Genomic DNA, 25,869 nt, shown 5'->3' on the forward strand with positions numbered 1-25,869 from the left:
TAGCTGTGCCTGGGATTGCTCTGACCCAGGTGTAGGACCTTGCACTTGGCATGGTTAAACTTCATCAGGTTGGCATCAGCCCACCTCACAAGCGTGTCGAGGTCCCTCTGGATGGCATCCCTTCCCTCCGGCGTATCAACCGAACCACACAGCTTGGTGCCATCGGCAAACTTGCTGAGGGCACACTCAATCCCCCTGTCCATGTCACCGACAAAGATGTTGAACAAGACCGGTCCCAACACCGATCCCTGAGGGACACCACTCGTGACTCAGGACACCATCGCTGTGACTGGGTCACAGCGATTCCTTCTTTCTCAAGAGGACAGATTATGAAACTCGAAAGCAGACAGAGGCAACACTTAGCAGCCGGTGTGGGGAGCTGCCCAGCATCACAGCCTTCAGTCTGGAGGAGCGCTTGCAGCAGGGGACACCAATTGAGAAGTGTGGTTGGACTTGATGAACTTAAAGGTCTTTTCCAACCTAGTTGATGATATGATTCTAATTAAGATTGAGGAGGACTGCAAAATAGCCAAGGAATCTGAGTCTGAGTCATCTCTGAAGAGCAATCTCATTGCTACCCATTTGTGAAAACTAGGATGAGACTCAAAACGGATCCATGAGGTGTCTGTATGACACCAGAACGCCAGTTAATTTTGAGGAAGGGATGCTTTTGTCGCTTTCCATGGATTACAAAAGCTTTCTAGACCCAGCAAAGACCTTGCTTTGACCTTTTGCATTCATTTTGTCTCTTGCTTTGTCATCAGATCACTGGGTGTTATCAGATCTGTGCAAATAAGGGAAGAGAAAGGGAAAAGGCTTCATGTTGTGAGGGAAAAGACAGCCAAATTATTCAAGGAGAGCAGAAGGTCCTTCAGAATCAATGGTGATAAAGCCCTGAGTGAGGGAAAAGCCGAAGTTCTACCACCTCCTACAGGTGCCTTATTTAGGCAGGGAAAGGCCTGCTTGGCTGGTTCAGGTCCTGATGCAGTGACTCAGAGCACTGAAAACCAAGCTCTTAGATAATCCTCACAGAGAGATCCAGCCACCTCCCAGGAGCAATCCCAACTGTTTGAATGCGATGCTCATTTTCCTCCACAAACCACAGATGTCTCTGCAGGGCAGCTCGACATTGCCATGCATGGAACATGCAACCATGGGAGCCAGCAGATACTAAACCCTGGGACGAGGGATGTGGAATTAGGCAGCAGCATCTGTGTGGGACATGTCACATCAGGGTTTCTCAGGGAGACTGGCAGAGATGAGTCTTTTCTTACACAACGCCCATTGCCAAGGGAGGGTTTATGGGTTTAGGACCTCCTGTGCCTCAGGGCAACTGATGCTCTCATCTCCAGATAAGGACCCTTTTATGTAAGGGTCTTTATCTGGAGATGTGGGTCAGTATTGCACATAAGCATGCACGTGTTGTGTTGCTGGGCAATAGGGAATGCAAAACCTATGGGATCAGGGAGAAACCAGGCTGGGGCCCATGGATTGAGCTGCTCTCTTAGGGATGGAACCCCTGGCTTCCCAGCTCTGTTCCTAACTTAATGCCACAGCCATAAGGAGAAACTTTCCACAGCAGAAGCAGGCTCTACCACGTGCCTTCCCCTCCTTTGCCCACACATTTTAATACCTTCCTTCACATGCCAGGTTCCCTCCCAACCCAAAACAGAGTCACCTGCCAAGTGCAGGCAGCACAAGACATGACCTTTTAAACCTAGATGGCAAGAGCAAGTCTATATTCACCAGCTCAGAAGGACAAGACCTGCAGCAGTACGAGCCCCAACTCTCTTTTGCCAACCAGCATTGTCCCTAAGACATCCTAAATCCATGGATAACTATGCCTGAAGCCTGTTTCAAATAGTTCGGTTGTTTCCATGTTATGATCTGGGTACGGGGCAGAATACAGCCATCCAAGCCCTCAGAACAGTTCTTGGCTCATTCAAGGTGTTTAAGTGTGTGTGTGACTTGAATATCTCTAAATCTGGCAGGAGAGGAAGAACACTGGATTGGGCAGAAGACTGGAGCCAGCTCAGCTGAGGGATGGCAGAGCAATAGCAACCATGGGGACAACAGACAGTCTCATGGCTAAAGATCAAGCTCTGGCTCTCACAACTGAAATTCTTGGCCAACCTCACAATTGCACCAAGGAGAAGTAAATGAACTGAGGCTCTAGTAAGAAAATAGAGGTTGGAGGTAAAGCCCAGATTAAGGCTGGATAGCAGAGCCAATGGGGAAGGCTGGGAGAGAGAAAAGAGCCAGGGAATGCATAGTTGGGGTTGAATTGAATGGGGGTAAGCAGGGTAAGAGCAGGTCAATGTGAGCTCAAGCCATGAGACCACAAGAGATTGGGCTGCTTCGGAGTGGTGTTCCTCTGCTCTCAGCAAATACCCAGCAGGGTGAGCAATGCGTGTAGCTGCTCTCCCTGTGCAATGAGTCTATAGAGAGGAAACCAGTTGGGTGAGCTGCACCCAGCTAATTACCCTGGGAGATCTTTGCTGGGGTATAGGAGAGCTTCTTCAGCTCAGGAGAAAGCTTTTCAGCCTCCTGTGACTCACTTGGAAGGGTTTGAGTGAGCAAATCTCTCATTCCTAAGATTATCCATAGGGAAGGTCAATACAGGGCAATGATTTCCTTCAATATTAACCACGCTGAGCGCTTGATTTGCAGGCACGAAAGATTTATTTCCATTGTTAATACTTTGTTATAAATGAAGCTGAAATTTCCAGATTCCACAGTAGAAACCATCTGTCTTTTCTGATGGTTTTCCTTTAAGCACCATGCAGGATAGTTTCCCCCTTTCAAAGTAATCCATGATGCTTATAAAGCAATTTCCACTGGAAGATCTCCAACCAGTTTAAAGAAGACTTAGTGCTCAAGATGCCTTCACGTTGGAACCCACCTTGTCCCCCTCTGTTTGCCTGCTGGAGAGCTCAACAGCCATTTCCTTTCAGCCTGCTGACCCAGAAGAGAAACTGAAAGCAAGTTAAATAGAATTAGAATTGGAGTCACAAAAATGACATTTCTGCCAATGCAAGGGAAAAGAATAATCTGGGGAGAGGTTTCCTGAAGTGAATGCAAAGCAATTGCAATGTATTTCAGCATCGTATCAATTCCACTTGCAGACTAACTCCTCTGCTTCTGTTGCTAACATGGATGCATCCAGCCGCTACACCCAATGTACCATACCACACAGTCACACAATAGAATAAAATAGCACTTTATTGTGCCCAGCTTCTGTTTAACAACTGTAATATTAAAGGCTTCCTCGGAGCAAAATCATACAGAAAATAGTATAAAGGGAAAAAATGGCACAAGAGAATGGCAGGGATAAAATGAAGGGGAAAAAATGCATGGAGTTATAAAGGCCAACAGTAGGAGAGATGGTGACTACATGATGCCCTTCTGTATACACAGGGATCCTCATCATGCCTTTCTCTTCCAAACACCATTTTGAGGTAGGGCTGTTCTCTTATGCACTGTCATCAGAGCATGGAAACAGCAAAACTATTTGCTGATGGGATGTGACATTCCGGGTAGGAGAAACAGGGCAGCATTCAGACTGTACAGACGAGAGCTTGATCCCTTACAACGCAAGGCCAAGCAGCCTTTATCTCCCTCCAACCCCTTTAAAAACCCATCCGGAGGATGCAGGCGAGACTGGCCAAGACACCCAGTGCTATCATGGTGTAGCTGGTTTTCACGCTGCTGGCACCACTGATGTTGCACAAGGAGGTATCGCAGCAGCTGGTAGCAACACCAGCTATGCCGATGTTCAGGTCAATTGTTGGGCAAAAGGCAGAGCATCTCTTGGTGATACGCTGGTTACGGTCACTGCCTGAAGAGGAGAGAGAAAACAAGAAGAAAAGTCAGGGGGAGGTGTTATAATATATATTTTTAATATATTTTATATATTTTTTGCAGATTTCAATGATAGACTGGCTGTACAATGTCCAGTGGGGAATAAGTTGTTTGTGTTTGTTTTCTGTTGGGCTTTATCACACTGCGTCATTGTTTGTATATATGTGACCTATGGAAAACATCTCCAGGCCTTACAACTCCTCTGCTGTTTTCTGTGCCAGCGAAATGCAGCCTACAGCAAGAATTTATAGAACCATAGAATCATGGAATGGTTTGGGTTGGAAGGGACCTTAAAGCTCATCCAGCTCCAACCCCTGCCATAGGCAGGGACCCCTTCCACTGGAGCAGGGTGCTCCAAGCCCCTGTGTCCAACCTGGCCTTGAACACTGCCAGGGATGGGGCAGCCACAGCTTCTCTGGGCACCCTGGGCCAGCGCCTCAGCACCCTCACAGGGAAGAACTTCTCTGTCTCTAACCTGAACTTCCCCTGTTTCAGTTTGAACCCATCACCCCTTGTCCTATCACTGCAGTCCCTGATGAAGAGTCCCTCTCCAGCATCCTTGTAGCCCCCTTCAGATACTGGAAGCTGCTCTGAGGTCCTTATGCAGACTTCTCTTCTCTGAGATCTAATTTGGAGATCTAATGCATTTGTACAGTGCAATACTGCAAGATGTCACCGTTACCATGCCTTGGGATTGCTCCTTCCACAGTACCTGGCCCTTTCCAATTCCACCATCTCGTAAGCATATATTTGAGCTTGGAGATGAGACTAGGGGTTTTGTGCAGAGAAATCCTGTCTCTTCCAGTCTCTCCTTTTCCTGAGTGTGTTTAAGCATCAGTATTGTTATGACATATTGCAACAGAGATTGGCTATGCTGAGTTCCCACCTGCTGCAAGTTTTGCTCTCTGTGTGCTATGATCCTTATTAGTCCATAGAATCCCAGACTGGTTTGGATTGGGAGGGACCTTAAAGCTCACCCAGTTCCAACCCCCTGCCATGGGCAGGGACACCTTCCACTAGAGCAGGGTGCTCCAAGCCCTGTCCAACCTGGCCTTGAACACTTCCACCACACCTCACGGTGGGAGAAGGCTCTGCATTCAGCCTAACCTGAACCCCGTCTTGTCATCAGAACCTTGGCAAAGCTCCACACTCACCCATTCCCGTGGTAGAATAGGTTGTGAGACAGTACTTCTCATGGTCAGAGCATGTGGTCGTACTGAGACAATGCAGGTTGGAAGGTGCGTCTTTGCAGGAGAAACATGTCAAGGAGAAAGCTGCAAGAGGAACACACAAAGCCCATCAATCACATCTAGAAATATCCATAGGAGTGCAAAACTGGTGCTGCTGGTGCAGATGGAGGATGTCAAGCTCAGTGGCCCCAGGCAGACAACCTCCTGGGTGTGCAAAACTTGGCCCTAAGTCACTTGAAGCTCAGATGCCTGACACTGATGTGGTTTGCTCATTTAGTAGCCTTCCAGAGATCTTCCTTCTGGCTACTTATTGAGTCTCCTTTGAATCCATTTAAATGTATGGCATCCCCAGTGGGCTTTTGGAAAGCACACCCCAGTCTACAACCACTTGCAGCAGGAAGATCTTGTGGTTTCTTTCCAACCTGGTCCTCCAAGCCTCAGTCACTGGCTACTAATTTTTGTATGGAACCAGTGGATTCCTGTCCATCTCCTTTCACATCCTCTTCAAGTCACAGACCATGCCCCCACAACACGTCTCAGATAAGGGATGAGTGACCTAGATCTGCTTCTTGTTACGTGAAGATGGGTGCTTGCATTTGTCTAGCTCATTTTCAGAGCTCCCCTCTAGAAGACAGGGCTCAGCAAACCACTCCCTTGGCTGAAACAGATCCCTTTTTACAGCCATCCGTGGGCAATGACTGCCTCACACAACAAAATGTGTACATCTGTAACGCTGCACGTCTGCAGAGCACCGTGCCAATAGGAATGAATGGAAACAGCTTGCACTCCAGTAAGCTAAAGCAGTCATTCATAGCAAAGAGATCCTTGGGGATGGTTTCTTTGCATGATAATGGGAATTTCCTACTCCGTTTATCAGGAGCAAACACTTCTGCAGTAATGTCACCCACTGGGGAGCAGACTCATGTTCTCATTTCCAGGATATCTCTATCTATGGACAATTAAACCCCATCTTATACGTGTACCAGCTCTTTGCCATACTTGCTCTTCATCTCCCTCACTTTTATTCTCCTTTGTCTGAGCTTCTTTGCCATCATTTCAATGCAATCATTTGTCATCATTAGTGCTTCTGCCAGCAATGTCCCAACCTCATTGCTGCCCCTGTTTGACCTTAGACAAGCTCATCTGACCCAAACAGGCTCTGCCCTGCTTAGCTTCCTGCTAGCCCAGACCTGTCCCTAGGTCAGACTGTGACCTGAGTATGACACTGTATGTCACAGGAAGCCACAAAAATGCTTTTCAGGGTGCTATTCACCCTTCTCTGTGTGTCTTCTCTCCCCATTCCACTTAACAAACAGCCCCTTCTCTCTTTCAATGGCCACCCAGCACTGACCTTCACTTTCCTCTTGTGGTCCATAGTCCTCAGAGCTCCTACTCTCCCTCTGTTGTCTCTCTCAGGACGCAGAGACCAGGCAACTGGGCTTGCAGTGACTCAGATCCTATCTCCCTCTGTTCCCATGCTCAACACCCTTATGATTTCAACAGCCTCAGACCTGGCACTCTGCTCGCTCTGACTTAATACCAAGACCATTGCAATTTGGTTCCTACCTCGGTCATTTCCATCTCCATAACCTCTCAACTGTCCTGCCTGGCTCAGGTATTCAATGTTGTTCTGATAGTACAGGCTATGTTTATATGTATTTTAGAGCCTGGGACCCTCCTTTAGACCATCTGCAGTCAAACTTGTGCAGCTTCATTCTCTTTCCTTTTGCAAACTCCGCACAAGAACATTCCTGTTTCACCCTGCTGGGACCCACCCTTTCCTCCCAGAATAGCCATACAACAGAGCAGAGTCTCCAAACTGGGTTTTCCAGACATGCAGCTCATTTTATTCCTTAATTAATGCAGCTTCTTTAATCAAGCCTGTTCCAAGAACTTCCTTAAGCTATGCAGGAAACGGTGGCGCTTGTTGCATGCCCAAGTCCTGTTTCATCCCAGCCTCCTAAAGATGCTGATTTCAGAGCCCAGATTGCCCTGGGACCCTTCCAGCCAGGAAAGGGGGCAAGCTCTCTGTAGGGGTGATTTTGCCAACCTCTCTCTGTGCACTAGAAATTTCTGACTCCGCATTTACTACAGAGGACTTCGGATGTGTATGGATGTGTATGGATGTGTATGGATGTGTATGGATGTGTATGGATGTGTATGGATGTATATGTATATGTTAAGACATGAAGACAAATGATAGGAGATTTTTACTTATGCTACTGAAAATGCCTCTGATTTTATTGCATCCATTGAGATATCTGTTTCAGTAAGGACTGAGTGGGGAAAGGAACAGCACGTCCCACTCAGGATGGTTAAACCAGGCTGCCTTCGGGTATCTCCTCTCTGTACCTAGCAAGACCTCTGCTCTCACTGAATAAGAACATTCCTCAAGGAAGATCTTCATGTGAATAATTCAAGCCAAATAACTTCAACTTGTAAAGCATTAGCAAGTGCCAGCAGATGTAGGATTTACAGCGTTAAAATCAGCCAGGTTCAGGATTAATTGGAACAGCAACGAGCCTTCTGGCTACATTGCACAGCAAAGTAGTGCTGCGAATGTGCTCATTTCCACTGACTCCTTTGCTAAGTTTGCTGCCTCATTACGTGATCTCTTCAAAATGTGTGATTATAGCTGACGATAAGCTGCAGGAAAAGAATCCTTTTATTGCCCTCGACTTTCTCAGCCCCATTGATCACGATGATTTAGCACATGCCAAGTTTAAAGCCTGTGAAGTCCCACAGTAAGAACATTTACAGCCTCAAATTAAGTGTGAGCCTCAGTGTTCTATTAAACCAGGACCCAAATGATCAGTAATGTGCAGGTAAAACCCTACAGCAAAGCCTGACAAGAAGTCAGCTTGCAACAAGGCAAAAGCCCCCCTAGCTTAGGGCATTAAGGGGATATTCCCTACCCTCTGGAATAGCCATAGGGATATTCATGGCTGCATCCTCTATTCCTTCCCTGACCCACAGCCCAGGGCAAACAAGGCATATCCTAGAGGCACAGGCAGAGGTCTTTGGCAGACCCCAATCATGCAAAACTAAAGTGCAGGTTCCCAGTGCATCCTGATTTACGGAACAGAACTTCACACCTCGCAAAGAGTTATAAAGCAGGTATGCTTTAAAAAACACAGTTATCAGAATGAGAATGGGACATCTCCATCCCAGACCTGGGGTCAACATCGGCAAAGTTGCACCTCGAAGCAACAAGCTGCAAGAAAGAGATGGGAGACAGAAATGCATCTTCTTGTGGCACAACCATCTCTGCCAGATTAGGTAATGATGGTCTGTTCTTGCAACCAAACAAGCAAGTGAAAATATGTCAAATCTGCAGCTTTATTGTATATATTGTTCATTCCTTGTCCAGCTCTTTATATTCCTCAACTAACCCACCTTGTCATGGAGCTGCACTATGGAATTGCAGCTGCCTTCACTGAGCCACTCCAAGGACTGGGTTGAGACTCCATGAATGAGGAGAGGTGAGTACCTCACTCCCAACTTCAGCTCCTCAGCATCCTTCCAACTTCTGATGGGGATATATTCCCTGGCTTCTTACCCATTCTCATTGTCTAGAGCCTAATAATCCTTCAGCTTTGCCATTCACACTGCAAAATCCCCTCATCATCCTGCAATATCAAAGACATAATCTGGGGATCTCACTAATGCAGAGAAATCCTTGGAGACTCACCACTCTCGGTGCACAGGGCTATGACAAGCACGACAAGAAGAGAAGTCTTCATCCTTTATAGGTGTCGCAGCCTCCAAAACAGGCAGGTCTCACGCAGGGCAGGTTTTATACCTCTGCAGTGCTTGCTTTGATGCAGGAATAATAAATATAGGGTTGCTGTGTCAGATGATGGATAATTGAGAGGAGCGTGTCAGCGCTTGTATATGGAAGTATGTAAATCTGAACAGGCTCCCTCGTTTTTTCCCCTACTTATTTCACAATGCAGCTTGTTCATCCGGTGCTAACTATGCACCAGTTTCTAATTCTGGAGAAGTGGAGGAAAAGCAAAGCACAGAAACAAAACAGTGTCCACGTGAGAAGAGGAATGTTTCCCTTTCCAGGCCTGCCTGGGTCTCAAAGCAAGCTGCATCCGGAAGGATCCTATCCTCACGCGCTGTTTTAGTGCATATGGAAATGGATTGAATTTGAAATTGAAATTGGGATTGAAACAGCTACAGAATGTCTCCCAGGATTGTCAACACAGCTAGATCAAAAGAGAGTATTCTGCCACTGCTTCTTATAGGGGAGCAGGCATCATTTTCTATGGGTATTTTAAGAAAGCAGATCAAAATCATAAATGTTTCTATTAAAACATTGGATATTTTATATGAGGAAAAATGTTTTCTTATTAGAAAATCATTTGCCTGAGCAAGGAAAACGACCACTTCAATTAAAAAACAGAAATAACAAAATAACACCCACTCCCATCATATTGAACAAGCTGGGATTTTTATTTCACAAACTACAAAAAAAGAAATACCAGTGACTAAAACCCAAACCAGTTAAAGCATGGAGAATGAGGGGTTAGAATCATAGAATCATGGAATGGTTTGGCTTACAAAGGACCTTAAGGTCATCCAGTTCCAACCCCCTGCCATGGGCAGGGACACCTCACACTAGACCGTGTTACCAAGTCTCTGTCAGACTTGGCCTTGAACACTGCCAGGGATGGAGCATTTAACACTTCTTGGGCTTCTGAGTTGCCTGGTCAAGGATCTGAACTCATTAAGTCTTCAGAAAAAGAAATTATAGCCAAAACCATCTGAAATGCCAAATAGGAACATTCCACTGGATTTCCACATGGTGCTCTTTATTCCTCCTTTTTAATCTTGTTTCATCCTCTCTCTCTGTATAAAACCAGAATCTTCCCCATCTTCTCCTGGTTGTTACTGCTTTTTCCTCCCACCATTGCCTTTCTGCCATCTAATTGTGGGGATGCAGGAACAGTCCCAGAAATGGTCCATCTGGATCCCTTTCACATGACGCTCGTAGCTGCAGGAGCAACCTGAATGCTCCAAACCTCTGCCAGCGACTCTGCCCCATGCTGCTCCCCATCTGTTTCATTTCCTTTTCTTTTTAGCCTCAAAGTTGCTCACATTTCCATCTCCCATTCAATATTTTGGCCTCCACCTACAGTCATTATCTCATCCATAAGACATGTTAGTTCTTGAGGTGATTAAGTCTTTCCAACACCTCTAAATTGGATGCATAACTATTGTTCGTATGGAGAACCTGCATGACTAAGGTGAGGAAATTTGTGCTTTCTCAATAGGTAGAGCATGAAACTCAGTTGGAACAGAGGTGGCAATTACCCAAGAAAGCTCAAAAGAGGGGCGTTGTTTGGCTTTGAAAGGCCAATGCCTTCGTAAGGCACCAAGCAGGAGGAAAACAGAAGCTGGCACCTTCCATGCAACGCAGCCCTCTCTTCCTTGTGTAATGTTTTGTTTTCCCCTCTCCAGAAGAGATTTCGTGAGTCTTTATTAGTAAATCACCTTTTACTGCCTACTACTTGAGGTACTAACAGGAAAGGGGGCTCTAGTGACATGGCGATGCCATTCTGCAGCCGTTGCACTGCAGAGGCAGCCCACATTCAGATTTATTTCAGCCAACAGCATCCATTAACAGGTACAGAAATAGCAGCTCAGCCAGGCACTTGGGGTTTTTTTCCCTCCTCCCTCGTAGTCTCATCCAAGCAAAACCTAAAATATCTCTTGCCTCCTGCAAGCTGCTGAGATTTGGAGATGACAAGGCTCTATTTCTTAAAGGAGTTATTGCAGGATTTCTGACAGTTGAGATTTTCCATTACATGGTCCTGCACTCTTCCAGCTGGTCCCATGTGTCCCTCTGATAAAGTTATCTTCATCCCTCACCGCTGCCAGGTAAGATAAACCTAAAAGAACACATAGGGTGGAAAGGACACAGATGATTGGGACATTAAAGGGACTGAGGAAGCAGAAGATAATATCAGAGTTTACAAGTATTTGGAAGTTATGAACTTCAGGAAGATTTGGGAAAGAGTAACAGGGGATTTAACTGGAGGTGGAGAGTGTGGTGGAAAGATTTAATTCCTTAACACTCGCTGAGTGGAGAAGGGAGTGTTTTGCTCATCTTGTTCTAACCCTGGTTGAAATCGTCATGTGAGAAGGGCAAATGATTTCTTTTGGTGTAACTATGTCGTTTTCAAGCCGAAATTGAACAGTAATTATGAAAATCAGATGGTTTTACCAAATGTGGATTTTCAAGTTTGATAAATGCTTTGGGAATCATTTCAGAAATTGTTCTGATTAACATATAAGAAAAAACGATGGGAAAAGTGATTAAAAGTGCAAAAAACCAAGTTTCTGCTGGTCCTTCAGAACAGAAATAGAATTACAGAATGGTTTGTGTTGGAAAGGACCTTAAGATCATCCAGTTCCAACCCCCTGCCATGGGCAGGGACACCTCACACTAAACCATGGCACCCAAGGCTCTGTCCAACCTGGCCTTGAGCACTGGGATGGAGCATTCACCACTTCTACAAAACTACCATTCTTCAGTTAGCCCATCTGTATTTAAATAAATACCAGAACACCCTCCTTGCCCAGAAATTAAATCTTTATAGTATGATTAAACCTAACAACATCTTCATAGCCTTTGGCCAGTGCTGCCATTTATCCCCGTTGCACAGAAGCACATGCACTTTGAAGCCTGTTCTGAAAACTGATAGAGCAAGATTCCCCTTCAAATCCAGCTGGGCTGCAAATGTGAGGGCTTTTTTTCCAGGTGCCACTTCCATACAAGCCCTCCCAAAATGAATAGCTGCACTTTAAGCTGTTCAATTGGGAATTACTCACCATCCATTTCCAAGTGTGCAGGTATTTTGGCCATCTTAGCTATAGCTTTGCTCCAAGAGTTGCAGGGGATCTCCACCCTATGTCCTCCATCTCCAAGCTTAGAAATACAGCAGTGACAGAGGAATCATAGATTCAGAGAACACCAGGTTGAAAGGGACCTCAAGGATCATCTGAGTCAACCTTTCTAGGCAAAGCATGGCCTAGACTAGCACCTTGTCCAGCTCAATCTAACAGTGTCCAATGTTGGGGAGTCCGTCACTTCCCTGGGATGTTATTCCACTGTCTGATTGTTCTCACTGTGATAAAATAAGGAAGGGAAGGAGCAGATCAGCCATCTACCTCTGCCGGGCTCTTTCGTCCCATTTTCCCTGTCCATGTAGGGAAGTCATAGAATCATAGAATCATAGAATCATAGAATAGTTAAGGTTGGAAAGGACCTTAAGATCATCAAGTTCCAACCCCCCTGCCATGGGCAGGGACACCTCACACTAAACCATGGCACCCAAGGCCTCATCCAACCTGGCCTTGAACACCGCCAAGGATGGAGCATTCACAACCTCCCTGGGCAACCCATTCCAGTGCCTCACCACCCTCTCAGTAAAGAATTTCTTCCTTATCTCCAATCTAAACTTCCCCTGTTTCAGTTTGAACCCGTTACCCCTTGTCCTGTCACTACAGTCCCTGATGAAGAGTCCATCCCCAGCATCCTTGTAGCCCCCTTCAGACACTGGAAGCTGCTCTGAGGTCTCCACGCAGCTTCTCTTCTCCAGGCTGAACAGCCCCAATGTTCTCAGCCTATCTTCATACGGGAGGTGCTCCAGTTCCCTGATCATCCTCGTGGCCTCCTCTGGACTTGTTCCAACAGTTCCATGTCCTTTTTATGTTGAGGACAAGCAATCATTCAGACAGTAACATATTCTCCAAGCACAGTTCCCCTTTCCCTGAGGACAGATTCCAGCAGCACCATCTTCATCTCAGCTTGCGCATCTCTAGCATGCTGGGGTGGGACTTGTACTTCTTTTAGACACCAAAACCACCCACCCAACACAGAACTTTGCAGCACAGCCAGGAGCACACCCAATACCTGCCAAACCCCCAGTCCCGTGTGTTAGCAGTTACAAAACAATTCTTGCTGTTGCTTGCAATGGGAGCAACACAATTGTCTTTGACATGTCCAGATTGACACCTTCATTCCTTAGCACTGAGTGATTGGGCAAAACATCTGGCTTTATGGAGTGTCTGCCTTGAGCTGCTGGATGCAACGGAGCCAAGTGAGAAAGGCAGCCAGGAGAAGACTCCCAGGTGCTAAAAAGAAGAATTGAATGTGAAGTAGAGATTCAGAGAAAAGCCCTTTCTGGTAGAGCTGTTTTCTCCGGCTGATCTTAGTTGCCCCTCAGTTCAAGAAGGACAGGGACCTGCTGGAGAGAGTCCAGCGCAGGGCGACAAAGATGATGAAGGGAGTGGAGCATCTCCCTTATGAGGAAAGGCTGAGGGAGCTGGGTCTCTATAGTTTGGAGAAGAGGAGACTGCGGGGGGACCTTATTAGTGTATATAAATATATAAGGGAGGAGTGTCACGAGGATGGAGCCAGGCTCTTCTCAGTGGCAAACAATGATAGGACAAGGGGTAATGGGTACAAACTGGAACACAAGAGGTTCCACTTAAACTTGAGAAGAAACTTCTTCTCAGTGAGGGTGACAGAACACTGGAACAGGCTGCCCAGGGAGGTTGTGGAGTCTCCTTCTCTGGAGACATTCAAAACCCGCCTGGACACATTCCTGTGTGACCTTATCTAGGTATTCCTGCTCTGGCAGGGGGATTGGACTAGATGATCTTTTGAGGTCCCTTCCAATCTCTAACATACTGTGATACTGTGATATAGCAAACACACTCTAGAATAACATAAATCTTTATTTTGTCTGGCGATTGTCACACACATGCTATCAAAAGAGCATTCCCAGGGAAAATCAGTATAAAACAACAAATGATACGAAGGGGAAAACAGGAGCTACACTGCTGTGCCATTTCTGCAGATGGAATCTCAAGCAGTGCGTTGGAATAAGCAAGGTAGCATAGACCCCTGTGGGAGACACTTGACAAAGAATGTTGGTTGGTATTGGGGAATACCTTGTAGGTTCTTGGGTTGCCACATCTTCTCCCACCCCTTATCACAATCCTGCCTTGATGACACAGATCAAACTAGCCACAACTCCCAGCAACATCACGGCATAGCTGATCTTGATGCTGTTGGCACCACTGAAGTTGCACAGGGAGGTACTACAGCATTTGGTGGAATAAGCTGCCACACCGAAGTTCACATTTGTCTCAGGACAGTCTACAGAACACTTCTTGGTGATGCGGTGTCCCATGTCCTTGCCTGGATGGGGAATGGGCAAAAAAGGAGAGCTGTGATTTAAGGTTCTTTTGCAAGAGCTGACCAGAGGATGATAGGAGGAGGTATATTGCATTATGCTTATTTGCAATGCTATTAGTGGATGTGATGAGTGCTGGATGAGTATCCACACAACCTGAATTAAATGCATGACACTAGAAACTCCTTGACAGAAATCCATACCATTTTTCCTGTAGGACAGCAAAAAAATTACTGCCAGGGCATTTTTGCTTTTCTTTTGCTTTTCCTCCATGGCAAAGCACATGTTTGCAACAGGGTTTGCTCATGAAAATCTGTGTGCTACAAAGTGGTAAGGAATGGACCCCAGAGCATCACTGAGGAATTCACACACGTTGTGATACTTCAACCTCAGTGGTTCATTCTTTCCTACAAGACCAACTATTGCCCTAAAGAACTATTGTTCATCTGTCTCTGGAAGAACAAGGTTGGAACTGCAAGCCATCCTGTTCCTGCTGTGTGGATAATGAAAGAAGAATAATAATTGCTGATAATGCACCTAGGTCTTGAGCAAGCCAGGGAGTGTTTGTGTGCATGAGTGCAAGGTCGGGCTGGGAAACAGCCTGAGGAGTGATTGTTTATCGAATGGAATTCAGAGTGACTGAAGACAGTCACTGTGATGGATGTGGTCTCTGTTTGGCTTCATAGCTCAGACCTGTATCTGCATGCTATGTAGTACCATGCTGGGGCGAATAAAGTGGAACTAGTTGTGGACTCATGGTGTGTGTGTGTATGTGTGTGTGTGTGTTTAGCCTCTTTCTTTACAGATGCCACAGCCCAAGGAAACAAAAAGCCTTGACATGTTGCTGGTACTCACCAAAGCCAGCAGAGCTATATGTGGTTGTACAGTATTTCTCATTGTCTTCACACTTGTACGTTTTAAGACAGTTCCAGTTGGAGTGCTCGTTTTCACATGTATAGCAAAACAGCGAGGAGGCTGGAGAGAAAGAGGGCACATGACACTTGTTAGTGGTTTCCAGCAACATCCTCCTGGGAAGGAGGTGTCAAAAGCCATGTCCCTTCTTGGAAAATACGAGGTGAAAAGCATGTTACGAACAACTTTTTGTGACGAGTGAAATAAGACGTTGGTTTTGATTCATGAAGCTGAAGAAACCGAACGAGCGGAACAAGTTTTCTTTCTTTACTCAACATTTGCAGCGATTAAACTTGAAAACCCATTTTTGAGCGCGAGCAGCACTTCTTCCCTTCCTTCTCCCCTGGGTCCACTTTGACCTGGTTGAGAGCCAAGCTGCAAAAGCAGACCTGCCCCGCCAGGTCTAGTATGATTCTGGCAAGGAGAGGATAGGCACTGTTCTCAAGTAAGAGCTTGGGGTTTGGTGTTATTCAGACAGCATCTGCGAAACACTGCAGAGACATGATTTAATTAAAGCCTATGACACCCCTGTGAGCTAAATCACTGAGCACAGAGCCACATTAAAGGGAGTTCCCTGGGAGAGATTGCTCTGGACAATAGAGAGATTATATTTCTACCAGTGCCTGGAACGATGTGTTCTCAGTGATATTATTAGCAGGGCTGAGCCAGGCCTATTACAAAGCCAGAAGGAGGTAAGATATGAGCAACACTGAAGTGAATTGAGTCAAGCTTCCAAGCTAGGCAGTTGGCCACGCTGGAAACACAGGCATGTGCCATCCTGTTCCCTGGACGTGGATTCACAATTGGTGGGAACTCATTCCTTCCTGTTCAGAGTCCCATGAAATGCTCCTTGTTTCTGAGCAGGGGTGATAGATGCAGTTGAAGTGCTCTCAGGAAAACTTACACCATTGTCACAAGTGATGGAGAGCTCTTGGCTGATGGTGACCAAATTGCAAACCAAGGATGGTCCTCCTGAAATTATCCCTGTTTCAGTTCCTTGTGGTTTTCTCAACCCAGAAGCACTCTTATTTCTGCACAGAACAGCCCATTTTGATTGAATTTGAACCTATTTTTAACACAGGAACTCCTCCCAGGGATTCTCCAAAGCGTAGCTGCTGTTGATTCAAATTCACCTCTGAAGTTGAACCTGCCCATAACACTTGGTTAGACAATTCCAGAAGCAGTTTTAAGACATCTTAGGCTCAAACTACCCCAAGTAAGAGAAGAAAATGCCTCTATGATATGGGGAGCTTGGGTACCTTGGGTCCAGCTCAGATGCCTTGGGTACATCTCTGAAGCCAGCTCTGGGTGCCTTAGCATATGACTGACCATCCTGCTCCGAAACCTACCCAGATGCTCTTTTCTAGTGCCAAGTGTTGCAAGTGCAGATGTTCTCTGCATCGTCAGATAAAATCATCCTTGTTCCACCTTGTTTTTAACGTCTCTTCAACCATTCGACACTCGCTGTTTCTCCATCACATGGATAAATTAAACCTCTCACCTCTCCTCATGGTTCCCTAACCTGAGCTGTGGGCTATGTCCTTTCACAGCCCATGCCAGAGCCATCCCAGACACGCTGCCCAGCAAGTGCGATTGCATTTACAAACCCTGCAGTTCTCTCTGATCCGCTTTTCTGCCAAATCTCACAAAGTTCAAACCACTTCCTGCTGCAGATGGAGCCGAGACCCCAGCATGTGAACAACAGCAACTGAAATGCACTCCTGATGCAAGGAAAATCCCTCCCAGTCAGGAAACAATAACAGCTTAAGCCATTATAGCTGTTATAAAGCCTTGTCTGTGTCTGGCCTCCACCCTCCATTAGCTCTAGTTTTGTGAAGGCAGACAGGAATAGCTTTAACGGTGCAAAAAGGCTTGCAGTGCTCCTTGGGATTGCAAATACAAGCACGGAGTCAATGTTTCTCAACTGGGTATTTCTACACTATGATCTAGTTATATCTGCATCTCGTTTTGAATGAGGAACGAGCTTTGAGGTTCCCATTGCAAACACCAGACACTTAGAAAAGCTCTTCAAACATATGAGCAAAGAGCTTTCAGGCTTCCAAATATCTGCCAACAACCTGGTTTCTTAATTGTAATGTCATTGTGGGCAATAAAGTGCAATGCTGGCAGAGGATGCTCTGTCGATGCCAGCATTACCTTTACGAACAGCAACTCAAGTTTCATTCAGGGACAAGAATAAAACCAAAGGCTCAAAACTGTGAGCCCAGCTTAATTCCTAGTACAATTATTCAGTTGCCATGTCTGTCTTCAGATGTGAGTGGTCAGAGCTTGATATTTGAGGGTGTGAGAAACCGAAGCGGCGAGCTCATCTTCTGTGGTTATGGCTACATTAACAGAACTCACCCAGTTATATACTGGCGTATATAACACATAAATATCACTTCTGACACCAAAGAACTGTACTACTAACACCTCACCAAATGCAATAAATGCTCTCCCTGTGTTATTTCTAATTCTTCTTCATCCTCTCCATCTAGCCCTTCCAGCCTCCATAGCTCCTTACCTTGCTCAGCACACAGGACTGCAGCCAGCAGGGCAATCAGAACAGCCTTCATGGTCGTTGTGCCCTCACAGCCTGAGCAATGTGGGATGGTGCACCACGGGATGGTTTTATACCAGGACCATGGTTACTTTAGCTTCCTTTGATTACAGTAATTTGAGGTTTGGGGAGTGACAGCACATGAGATGTGATCAGCAATGGGTGTGTTTGTGCGTAGGAACCTCTTACAAGACTCCAGATAGCTCTTTTTTTTTCCTGCATTTAATTCAGATCCAATCTTTTTTTCATTCCAAGGCCTTCTCCTGCTGCCTGTGTCTGCATCGCCGGTCTGGGGAACAATTTATCTGATTCAAACATCAGAATCCCTTCTTATTGCATTGGGTTGAACTGTGAAACCTGAAGCAAAGCAGAGGGAGCTGTGCCAGGCTGGGCTGGCTCATTGCTTGCATAGCAGGCATCACCTGGCATCCTCCACCCTTTCTCTCTGCCATGATATAAGAGCTTCATAACTATGGGAAATGGGAGAGGAGGCAAAAAGGATTTTTGGTGGATTGCCCACAATTATTCAGAATGACATGCTTTAGTGTGTGGTGTCCCTGCCCATGGCAGGGGGATTGGAACTGGATGAAACTTAAGGTCATTTCCAAGCCAAACCAGTCTGTGATTTTATGGTTCTATGATTATCTCACTTGTACTAAAGGAAAGTGCTTTAAGTAGGAAACCAAATGGTATTGTTCCTGCAAGGACATTATTTATGCCTGGAGACTGTCACTCAGAGGCTCTCATGGTTCAGGTAGGGATAGGGCCTGATGCTCTTGTTTTGCTCTGTTCCTCCATCCTCCAGAAGCATCCAGCGTTTCCAAGTGACAGTGTTTGTTGTTACCTGAGACCAACACTGGACTCTGTCAGGTTTTTCCAGTCCCTTGTGACCTTTCCAGCCCTTCTGGGATCCCTCCTACTGCTCCCACAACCACCTCTTGCCAAATGATTCAGGATGCAGCAGTATTCATGGGAATGGCTGCAGGATGAATGGGAGCGAAGATCATTGAGAAATAAAACAAGTCAAGAAGACATCTCAGCAGACCAGAACTTTTCTTCTTTAAAGAAAGCAATGACCAAGGGGTGCTTAAAGTCAACGCCTGTAAGGTCACAAATGATGTTGAAACAGCATAAAGAACATCCCGTTGTGCTTTGGTTTCCCCAAGGAGTTGGTTCATAGGCCCTTATTTTGACCACTTGTCTGCAAGATGCTGAGCAGATGGCCCCGTGCTCAACCCATGTGATGAGTCTTTTGCTTCCAGTCATTCTTCCTTTGCCCAGTTCCTCCTTTTCTACAGCAGCTTCATCCCCCAGTGCTTTCTGTCTGTGCCCCTGCCCAGAGCAGGATGAAGGGGATGAGCATCCAGTTTTCAAGGCCTTTTCTGTTCTCTGATTTGCCCTCACCTTGAGCATGGATCTTTAATTTATCTCCTCTTTTAGCAAGGGAAGACCCAGGTGACAACTGATGTAGCATCTATACTTGGGAAATAATCTGTGGAAAAGCCATGCTCTCCAAACAAGACGTTGCATAAATACATGCATGAATAACATCAGGCAGGAAACACGATCTGCTGGAGCATGCAGGGATATAGAAGGTATTAGCCTGTGTGTTTGTTTTAGGTATAATAGCCAGGCTTCTCTCAGCCAGCTGGAGAAATGGAAAACAAATCTTCCTTCCCTTCTATCCACATCAGAAATCCAGACAGGAAACTGAATTATCGCCCTGGATTCAGCTCATCTCGGAGCCAACCGAGCAGCAAAATGCAGCTCCTCAGCAGGAACGAAAGGAGCAACTCATGAACGCAGCCCGCAAGGAGGAAGAAGAAAGGCTTGGAAATTCAAACAAATAAAGGAGCAGTAAATAAATGACGCTGTTTAAAGCAAAGTGCAGCTGAATAGAAAATCCGCAAGTGAGAAATGGGTGGTAGGAAGTGGAAATGTGAGAAAGCATTTAAATAGATTAGAGAGAGGGAGGGTTAATAATAGCAAACAAGACAAATATTTCACCCAGCACTGGGAAGAGCGAAGGAGGGAGCTGAGAAATATGGGTGCAAAGCAACATGAATCAAAGAAAACCCATAAAGCTTGGGGGGAAATAATTAAAGACCCGCAAAGTAAGAGTAAGAAATAAGAGGGGATGGGAGGGAAGTATCGATGCTTCACTGTTTCTACTATGGTGGCATTACTTAGTGCAAAATGTACATGTTGTTATGTGCAGACACTACTCAGGTAGTAACCACAGAGGATTTTCTACAGCTCCCTACATCCCAGTTTAAGCAATCATTCCACTGCAGGGTCTCCTGTGGAATACATCTAAGGCATGGCCTGACCCCTATGCTTGTGTCCTTGAAAGAGAAGACTGGAAAAGCTTTGGGAAGCAGACTGGGGTCTGGCCAAGTCCCAACCCCGCACTATTCTTGTGCACCGTTGATACTGCAATCACGCTGTTGCTATTGCAATCACAGCCAGGGCCACAGCGAGGGCTCTGGGCTCCAACCAGCACCACAGCATGGTGGGGGATGCGTGTCCTTTGAAGCAGAGAAAAGCCCAGGTTTTCTTTAAGCAAGGGATAAAAAGAGCTGGAAGAAAAGCCAGGGCAAAGGCAGCCAGGGTGGTGGGAAGTGCAGGTGGTGTCAGGAGAACAGTGTGGAGGAGTTAAAACTGCATTCCCAGGGGCCTAGAATAAAAGAGAGGGGAGAGCAGCACGGTGAATCTCGCTGAAGAAACTGAGCTAGGTGCATGCTAACCCCATGTGTGTCACAAAGGGTATTAAACAGTTAACAGAGCATGTTTTAAGACAGAAACCTTAACCCACTTCCAGCTTGGCAGTGGACAGCGTGTGCTTGTGCCAGAGCTCCGGAGCGTGTTGTGCAAGGCCTGTTCCTTTTGTGTAACTGGAGCCAGACAAAGCGTGTTTTCAACCCGTGATGGGCTGAAGTGGAGCAAACTGCCACGTCCAGGGTGATTTTAATGTCAACTCTCCCCACTTTCCCCCTTTTTCCTTCTGGAGGGTGGCTCCAATCACAGCTCTCCTCTATGTTTCAGCTCAGGGTTGATGCCTCCATAGGGAAAGGAAAGGCCATGGGCCAAGGTGAGAAGGCAGAAGCCATGGGTAGTGCTCCCAGTGTCCCTGAGTCATGCAGATGGTGCATGCAGGGCAAGAAGTCCAGCCCAGTCCCAGACAGCATAAGGCTTATCTGGTTGTGTCCTCTCCTCCTTCCCTGGCAGCTCAGGGAAGGATGGGTTGCTTCATCTGGCTGTGCAATGGCAACAGGATTGGGTAAAGGACTGGAAGTGGGAGATCCAGAACCACAGGAGAAAAGGAAGACCTGTGTGTGATATTTTGCCTGTTCCACCTAAGGTCTTACTACTGCAGGCAGCCTGCTCTACTCTTCCTTTTCTCAAAGCACATCTGGGTCTGTAGCTGACCTGGTAGGCTCCAAACCCACCACATCTGGCTGAAATATAAGGTCATTTGGGTAGACTTCAATCTCAGTGTGAGAGTTGTGATGGTCACCAGGAACTTTGCTATCCAAATGGGTGAGAAACCTGAGTCCTGTGGGGCCCCAGCTACCAGCCAACAAGGAACCAAAGCTATATTGTCACATTCCTTTAACCTCCAAGGTCCTAAGAGACAATTCAGTCCCATCAGCTTGAAGGTTCGTGGATTTATCAAACAGCACCATCATGTATGAAGTCAACTACTGTGATTCACATCCTCGCCAATGCCCTGCCTGAAGGGCTACATCCAGACGGGCTCAGCAAACAGGGCACAAGCCAAGCCCCAACGCCATCCGTGCCACTGGACCATCAACATGGCTTGGGCACACCCCAACCATCATTGTCCCAGACAGTGCCCTGACATGGGGCTGCTCCTTGCAAGCAATTTGGAGGTAACCAGCTCGTCTGTAGAGGAAAGAGGTTGGAGTTATGGATGTGAATCATCCTTCTTGGGTCCAGGGACAAGGTTTATTACTCTGGCATCTCTGCAGCCAGGAAGGGGGATATTGGGGACCTGCAGGGTCTGAAGGAAAAACAGGTTGAAGAAGGGTGTTAGTATCCCTGGCAGAGTTCAAGGCCAGGTTGGATGGAGTCTTGGGTGCCATGGTTTAGTGTGAGGTGTCCCTGCCCATGACAGGGGGTTGGAACTGGATGATCTTAAGGTCCTTTCCAACCTTAACTATTCTATGATTCTATGATGATTCGAGGAGGAAGAAGAGGTGAGAGAGAAAACCCAGAACCCTCTCAGGATCCCCCCAAAAGAATTAATGGATTGATTCTCCTCCTCCTCAAGGACACCACTAGCCACAACTGTGTTTGGGGATAAATGATCTTCACAGGTTTATTCCAATGCCTAAAGGGGCTGCAGGAAACCTGGAGAGGGGCTTGGGACAAGGGCCTGTAGGGACAGGCCAAGGGGAATGGCTTGAACCTGCCAGAGGGGAGACTGAGATGAGCTCTTAGGCAGAAGCTCTTCCCTGTGAGGGTGCTGAGGCACTGGCCCAGGGTGCCCAGAGAAGCTGTGGCTGCCCCATCCCTGGCAGTGTTCAAGGCCAGGTTGGACACAGGGGCTTGGAGCACCCTGCTCCAGTGGAAGGGGTCCCAGGGTATTGGAACTGGATGAGCTTTAAGGTGTCTTCAACCCAAACCATTCCATGATTCTATGACTTAAGTGTGCACTTACAACACAGCTCAGTTGACAGTTCCCACATCTGTCTTTGGTTTTTGTCCAGGGTCCAACCCTCCTGATCCAATTTCACTGTATGAGCAGTCAACATGCAGGCACTAAAATGGGGCACACTCTGCCACATGTATACACTGGTCCTGATCTTCCTTTGGAAACCTCAGGCTGCAATAGGCATTTGAACTACACCAATACAAACACTTATGAAAGAACAATTGAAAGCTTTTCCATGGAAGATTTTAGCCAGACTCTCCAGGAAAAGTAGGTGACAGCTCTCGTGTTTGTCTTCACAACTGCCTCTCTGATCACTGTGGGGTTGTTGTGTTTGCTTTGTGGGGTTTCTTTGAATTGGACTGTAAGATCCTGGAGTTACACAGTGCTGTACACAGACAGCAGTCATCCGAACCTCCCAGGCCAGCGATATGTGGGAGAAACTCATCCACAACACAACAGTGGGACGAGCTGGTCTTGTGAGAAGCCTCCACATCTATCTGCAGGGACATCAAGGAAGCCTTAGTCTACTCATCCATTTTGCTTCAGTAAGAAATAACATGTTCCATATCTACCCATTGTAATAGGTGAACATGCACACCCTGCCCTGAGAAGCAACAGTCATGGTATTCCATGTTGCTCTTTTAGGTTTTAATTTGCTTTAGGTTCTGGACTCATCTTTTGTATTTCAGGCCTGGAAGTGATTCTCTGTGCTGTAATCCAATAGGTTGGGTGAAAGCTGAGAGTGAAATGAGGAAAGTACCTTTCTTTGTGTGTGGAAAAGCTGTGACGACCTCCATAGACAACCTCTCTACTCTTCATTTATTTTAGGGGCTCTGGGTCTGACGTTTTACAAGAGGGTCCCAACTGAGAGTGGAAAAACTGAGCACATGCATGGGAAAATCAGGATTATAGAAACACAGAATGGTTTGGGTTGGAAAGGACCTTAACATCATCCAGTTCCAACCCCCTGCCATGGGCAGGGACACCTTCCACTAGACCATGTCACCCAAGTCTCTGTCCAACCTGGCCTTGAACACTGCCAGGGATGGAGCATTTGCGGCTTCCCTGGGCAACCCATTCCAGTGCCTCACCACCCTCACAGTAAAGAACTTCTTCCTTATCTCCAACCTGAACTTCCCCTGTTTCAGTCTGAACCCATCACCCCTTGTCCTATCCCTACAGTCCCTGATGAAGAGTCCCTCTCCAGCATCCTTATAGCCCCCTTCAGACACTGGAAGCTCCTCTGGTTTCCCTCCTGACCCACTCCTGCTGACCCATCCAGGTACAGCACCAAAACCCCAGTTGCACGTTAAGAACGAGAGCTTGGGCCATCCCTCATTACATATAGAAACTTGTCACACCTCAGGTAATAGCCATGCTGAAACCTCCACAACTGCGGCCGAGGCAGGCAAGGAGAGCAGGGCTGTCCCGAAGGAGATCCCATGGGAGGTGGAGGAGCTATAGATCAAGGCAATATCCTGGCTGAAACCATCCCAGCCCCATGGGTGTGTTCAGCAGGGCAGAGAAACAAACAGGATGATACAGATATCATCCTATTCCTCACTGGGTGAGCAGGACGTTATTTTCCCAGGAGGGTTAGCAAAAAAGTCAAGGCTGTTGTGTTGTTTGGGGTTTATTAGTATTAGAATCATAGAATCATAGGAGAATTAGGGTTGGAAAGGACCTTAAGATCATCGAGTTCCAGCCTTATTATTATTATTATTATTATTATTATTTCAAAAATGCTCAAAAACCATGTAGATGAGGCCCTCAGTGATATGGTTTAATGGTGGTCTTGGCAGTGCTGGGGTAATGGTTGGACTTGATGATCTTAAAGGTCTTTTCCAACCTAGTTGATTATATATGAGTCTATGTAGAATTGCATATATGTATCTATATATATATATGATTCTCTATTTGGAAAAGACAGGCATAGCTTTGCTGGGTGCATTTGGTGGTGGGGCAGAAGGAGGGAAGGGCATTGGTCCTCATCAAGAGCATCCCAGCTCGGCTTTGGCTTCTCCCACCCCACCACCATCACTAGTGGGATATGGTGAGAGCAGCTCACACACCGTGTTTGATCCCATCCACCTCGGAGCAGCTCGCCAGCAACTCAGAGCAAACAAGGGCTTGTAAACCTCACAGATGACAGCTTGGGAGGGACATGGGAACCAAAAGCCACCCACGCTGATCCAGGGAGCAATACCAGGGTGGAAGAGCCGAGGAAAGGGCACAGTAGGAACAATGTGTCCCATTTGGTTTCACACACCATGTACCAGGCTTTGACCCATTCCCACCTTGTCATAATGTCAGGAAAAGGATAACTATGTCTTGAAGGAACTTTACAAAGTCTTCCAGAGCCTCAAAACTGAGCCTGAGCAAGGAGAAGCATGCCCAAAGCCATATCCCAAAGGCGTGGGAGAGCAGTGGCTTTTGCTCCTCAGCCTGATGCCACTGCAGTCACTGCTCCAGCTGCTTTGCTTTACAAACTGATAACCTCTGCAGGAGCAGGGCAAGGAAACAGGATCTCCGCTGGGAAAAGAGGCCCATGAAGCTTTCCTTCCTCTGAAAGCAAAGCACTTGGATGTGCCTTCCCATTTGTGGGCTGTAAACACATTACTTGGCATCAGGCCCTGGTTTTGGTCACAGCTGCCTCCCTGCATGAAGGAAAACCCGTTTTTGTTCATGTTGAAAGGGAAATAGGATGAAGCAAGCACCAAGAGAAACAAATCTGGGGTGGGTTTAGCACCAGGAGACCTGTTCTGCAGCGAAAAGCTCACTCCTGTCCTCCGAGCATGGCTTTCACAGCAGATACACTGAGTATGTGCTCTCCTCTTACACATCCACAGCTCCAGGCAATGCCTCTGGTGTCACCTCATCTCCAGTGCCCTCACTGGCACATGGTCCTGATGGTGGGATGCATCCTGCCCACCCACTCCGATCCCACCTCATTTCCCCAAGGAAAGGGAGGATGCAACTCACCATCCTGAGTAAGCAATCCTTGCATGGAGTCAGGCATTGCTTCCTTTGGGTTTCTCATCCCAGTTGTGGTGGGGACCTGGCCAGGCCAATGAAGTGCTCTGATAACAAAAAAGAGCTGTGAGCCTACTTCTGCAGTAGGAAATAAGTCAAGGACAGGCACATTTGCCCACTATCAACACTGAGCCATGCCAAGAAACACCTTCCAGACCATGCCAAGGAGAGAGCACAGGGCCAATGGGCCCTTTGGATGTGACCACCCTGTTTTGGGGATGGAAAGGGTGCCACAAGCATGCCATAACATGTGGCTTCATGACTGGAGGACCCTGCCTTGTGCTGTTTACCTGGATGCATGGATGGAGAGATGGATGGATGGATGGATGGATGGATGGATGGATGGATGGATGGATGGATTGGATTGGATGGATGGATGGATGGGTGGATGAATGGATGGATGGATGGATGGATGGATGG

The 25,869-nt window shown here is 46.8% G+C and overlaps 2 protein-coding genes across 2 annotated transcripts; both read right to left on the bottom strand.

The window, feature by feature from the left end:
* Positions 1-3,629: 3,629 nt before the first annotated feature.
* On the bottom strand, positions 3,630-8,794 carry LOC308216877 (lymphocyte antigen 6E-like; the record flags this gene model as incomplete). The annotated part of the gene is made up of 3 exons (XM_080609588.1): positions 3,630-3,834; positions 5,012-5,135; positions 8,743-8,794. The coding sequence occupies 3 exons, from the start codon at positions 8,792-8,794 to the stop codon at positions 3,630-3,632; spliced, it is 381 nt and encodes a 126-aa protein (XP_080465714.1).
* A 5,268-nt stretch (positions 8,795-14,062) lies between these two features.
* Positions 14,063-17,754, bottom strand: LOC308216878 (lymphocyte antigen 6E-like; the record flags this gene model as incomplete). Its single annotated transcript, XM_080609589.1, has 3 exons — positions 14,063-14,271; positions 15,122-15,241; positions 17,703-17,754. 3 exons carry the CDS (start codon positions 17,752-17,754, stop codon positions 14,063-14,065), a joined length of 381 nt encoding a protein of 126 aa, XP_080465715.1.
* Positions 17,755-25,869: the final 8,115 nt, after the last annotated feature.

Source organism: Psittacula echo (genome assembly GCF_963264785.1).
Source record: "Psittacula echo genome assembly, chromosome: 2".
In the NCBI taxonomy this organism is placed as follows: Eukaryota; Metazoa; Chordata; class Aves; order Psittaciformes; family Psittacidae; genus Psittacula; species Psittacula echo.